At 58.5% G+C, this 4,014-nt stretch overlaps 1 protein-coding gene across 1 annotated transcript in view; it reads left to right on the plus strand.

The window, feature by feature from the left end:
• LOC103776625 (double-stranded RNA-specific adenosine deaminase-like) overlaps positions 1 to 3,942 on the plus strand; it is a gene marked incomplete at both ends in the record, with an annotated part of 8,854 nt that extends 4,912 nt beyond the window's left edge. Inside the window, 7 exon segments of the mRNA XM_008944143.1 lie at positions 270 to 363; positions 1,662 to 1,790; positions 1,888 to 1,964; positions 1,967 to 2,002; positions 2,466 to 2,648; positions 3,049 to 3,161; positions 3,815 to 3,942. Coding sequence (XP_008942391.1) covers positions 270 to 363; positions 1,662 to 1,790; positions 1,888 to 1,964; positions 1,967 to 2,002; positions 2,466 to 2,648; positions 3,049 to 3,161; positions 3,815 to 3,942 — 760 coding nt within the window.
• Positions 3,943 to 4,014: the final 72 nt, after the last annotated feature.

Consider the following 4,014-nt stretch of genomic DNA (forward strand, 5'->3'; position numbering starts at 1 on the left):
GAGTGGGAGGGGGCGCGGGGAGGGATGCTGCCCCTACGTGTGTGGCGATTTAAGTCTCTGCTCTTAAGTCTCCGTCCCTTAAGCAGTGTGTGCTCTTTGTCCTTTTGTTTTCCTAACTGCTTGGGTCAGGGGAGTGGTTTAATAGTCAGGATGCTGCCTCTCAGCAGCCCAAAGAAGTAAGACTTGAAGCAAGATGAAATCCTTCTCCTTTCTGTGAAGCTCTGTGTTGACTTTGACACTTGCCCTTTCTTTTTATTTATTTGTTTCAGGTAATCGTTGTGTGAAAGGAGAAGAGCTGAGCTTGAAGGGGGAGACAGTGAATGACTGTCACGCAGAAATCATCTCTCGGAGAGGCTTTGTGAGGTGAGAAGGGGAAGCCCAGAGGAGAGGGGCTTGGCTGGAGGGGCTGACCCGCTCTGGAGCGCTGTGGCTGAGACGGTTCCTTGCTGTGTTGAGAGGCTGTGACCCTCTAACACGAGTGTTTACCCATGTGCTGTTAAAAGGGGGATGTTATTTCTGATAAGAAGGGGCCATGCCTGATTGCTACCCAAATTAGAACCAAACTGGAAACTTGCCAAGAGCCCAAGGGCTGCATCTGATGTACCTAAAATAAAGCATCATCTGGCACAGGCACTTTGGCCCCAGCCAGGCCCTGAGCTGAGGTGTGGTGGGACTGAGGCCAGGGCCCCTCTTGGCCCCTCTGCATCTGGCTGCAAAGGCTTCAGGAACATGTATCACATGTGTGTGAGGTGATAAGTCAAACCCTTTCTCCTCAGTTGGAAAGGGCTTTCCCAACCAAACCGTTCTCTTTGTAAGCGTTCCGCGTTGCACCTTTTCCTTAAAAGCAGAGTGAGGTGCAGTGGGACTGGCCTTGTTGGTGTCTCTGCTTTTCCAGTTGGGAACAGCAGAGCCAGCTGCTTTCTTGCAGCCTTTGCCTGCTGTGCTGTCCTCTGGGTGTCCCTCGGCACCGGGAGGTGTTGAGTGCAGGGCCCTGGGAAGCTGTGCAGTCTGAGGGCTGCACTTGCACGCTCTGTCTCAGCTCTTCATCTTGACGTTCTTGGCTGCTCTGACACAGCAGAGCCTGTCAGGGCTGGGAGCAGGGAGCTTCATCTCTCCTGGCAAAATCGGGCCCTGCGCAGGCTCTACTGGAGTCTCTGGGAAGCTGCAGTTTTTCCTTAGTCCTTGGTGCAGTGTTGGAGACCTCAAGGTTTTTCCCTGTCCGCAGACAGAAGCAGCCATAAAAGACCCAGTCATTGTAAACAGATCATGGGGTTGTGCTAATGATACCACCTTAGTTCAGCTGCCCGTGGGGCTGTTTGTGCTTGATGCAAACTTGGTGCTGACTAAAGATGCTGGGTTAACAACCTTGAAGTCTTCTTCAGGCCGGGATCAGATGCAGGAGGGCAGCAGCCAGCCAGGCTCCGTCCTCTCTCCTGCCAGTGCTCCCTTCCCTCTGCTCACCCCACAGGATGCCCGTGTTCTGTTGCGTGGCAGGAAATCTCCATTTCACACCTTCTCTAGCATCAAAGCTCTTCCTTGGCTCCCAAGAGCTCTCAGCCCCAGCTCCTCTTGCTGTGACAGGGGCAGAGCTGGGGACCTGCCCGTGCCGGGCACAGGCAGTAGGGGGGGGCGGCCCAGCCTCTGACTGTCGTTCTTTCCAGGTTTCTGTACAGCGAGCTGATGAAGTACGACCCGTCTGACCCCTCCTCAGCAGAGCAGAGCATTTTTGAGCCGGCAGGGGGGGCACGGCTCAGGGTGAAGAGCAGCGTTACCTTCCACCTCTACGTCAGGTTGGTGCGGGGGCGGCCGGTGCCCGCGGCTCTGTCCCACCCCTGCCCCCGCTGGTGCCCGGGCTCGGCGCTGACCTGGGGAGCGTTTGTTTTCCAGCACAGCTCCCTGTGGGGACGGGGCACTCTTTGACAAGTCCTGCAGCGACCAGGCGAGCGTGGCGGGGGCGCACCCCCCACCAAGCAAGGGAAGCTGCGGACCAAGGTGGAGAACGGTGGGTGCCTTCCCTCCCTGCACGGGGGCTGGCTCTGCTCCTCTCCTCTGGGCCTTTCCACAGCTCCAGAGTTCCCCTCCCCCTCCCTGTCTGGTGAGATTTGAAGCATTCGGGACCTGGGGGAGGTGGGTGAAAGGGGTGGGGGCCTTGGAGAGCCCCTTCTCCTTCCCAGCGCTGCTTCTTCATCTGCCCCTGGAGGGAGAGTACGGCTGAAGCTTGCTGCAGAGCTCGTGTGTCTCTATTTCATCCTGCTTCAGCCACGTTACAAATGACTCTTGTGTACTCAGCACCATGTTCCCTTTTTCACGGGATGCTGAAACATTCCCAGAACCTGGGGACAGGCAGACTCCAGAGGCCACCACGCCTGCGCAGAGGAGATGGTTTCTTGTGCAGTTGCTGATGGAGTCTTGATTTACTGAGTCTCTGACTCCTCACAGAAAAGCTTCCTTCCTCTCCTGTGCAGGGGAGGGCACCATCCCCGTGGAGTCCAGCGACATCGTGCCCACGTGGGACGGGATCCAGCACGGGGAGCGGCTGAGAACCATGTCCTGCAGCGACAAGATCTTGCGCTGGAACGTCCTGGGCTTGCAGGGGGCCTTGCTCTCACACTTCCTGGAGCCAGTTTATCTCAGCTCCGTCACGCTCGGTACGAGAGACACCGTCGGGGCTGGGCTGGGCTGTGGTGAGCAGTAACCTCCTGTCCCCAGGGCTGGAATGGCTCGTTTGTGGAGGCAGTAGGAGTAACAGATGTGGCAGAGCTGTGCTCTTCGGCAGGGAAAAGGGACTTTGTGGATTTGATGCTGTGGGCGGAGTGGGATTTTCTCTGAGATTGATTTTTTTAGAAGGCACATGTGATCCAGGAGAGTGAGACCAGAACTGCCTGTTTGTATCCTCAGTGAGAAACGCTACAGTCTGTAAACCCTCATCTCACACGTGGAGGGTGCACGTCGCCGTTGTGATCCACGTGTGAGCGCTGTGACTCCCGGGGTCTGGCCCGTCCCTCACCCGTGCCCCGTTCCCTGACACCCTCCTGTCTCCCTTCCCAGGTTACCTGTACAGCCAGGGCCATCTGACCCGTGCCATCTGCTGCCGCCTGGCGAGGGACGGGAGCGTGCTGCAGGAGAAGCTCCAGGCTCCCTATCGCATTAACCACCCCGAGGTACCGCGGGCCTGGCGCCCTCCCCGCCCACCTCTGCCCCCGGTCCAGGCCTCTCCGAGGGGCTCTGCACAGGGCTCACCTGGCAGCACTTCTCCAGACAGGGCCAGGAGGTCCATGGCCAGAAACCTGACCCTAAAATCACAGAATGGTTTTGGCTGGAAGAGACCTTTGAGCTCATGAAGTCCAACTGTGTCCCCAGCACGGGCAGGTCCCCACTGCCCCGTGTCCCTCACCCCACATCTCCAGGGCTTGGGAACCCCTCCAGGGGTGGGGACTCCACCACTGACCTGGGCAACCCTCAAGGGCAAGAAATTGTTCCTCAGCTCTAACCTCAACTTCCCCTGGGGCAACTTGAGGCTGGTTCCTCTTGTCCTGTCTCTTGTTCCTTGGGAGCAGAGCCCGACCCCCCCCTGGCTCCAGGCTTCTGGCAGGAGCTGTGTCATCCCACAGTGTCTGGGGGTTACTGGCAGTGACCTTGTGTGAGAGAGAGGAGACCAAGGCCACCCCTGCAGCCTTCAGCTGAGTAAGACCCCAGAGCTCCTGTTCTCAGGAGTTTGGGATGAGCTGAGCTGCCGCCTGCAGGGGCTGGAGGGGGCAGGAGGGTCCCCAGGCTGGCAGCAGGACGGGTGTGCAGAACCCCTTCCCCCGTGCAGGTCGGGCGCGTCAGCGTGTACGACTCGGCCAGGCAGACGGGCAAGACGAAGGAGTCCTCAGTGAACTGGTGTCTTGCTGATGAGGGCGAAGTCGAGGTCTTGGATGGCACGAAAGGGAAAGTAGATGGGTAAGAGGAGCCTCCCTGACGCGGTGTTTCCCCTGGGGAAGGGGGGGGGTGCTGTGCTGTTCCAGCTCCTGC

This window comes from Merops nubicus, unplaced genomic scaffold, assembly GCF_000691845.1.
Source record: "Merops nubicus isolate BGI_N331 unplaced genomic scaffold, ASM69184v1 scaffold50607, whole genome shotgun sequence".
In the NCBI taxonomy this organism is placed as follows: domain Eukaryota; kingdom Metazoa; phylum Chordata; class Aves; order Coraciiformes; family Meropidae; genus Merops; species Merops nubicus.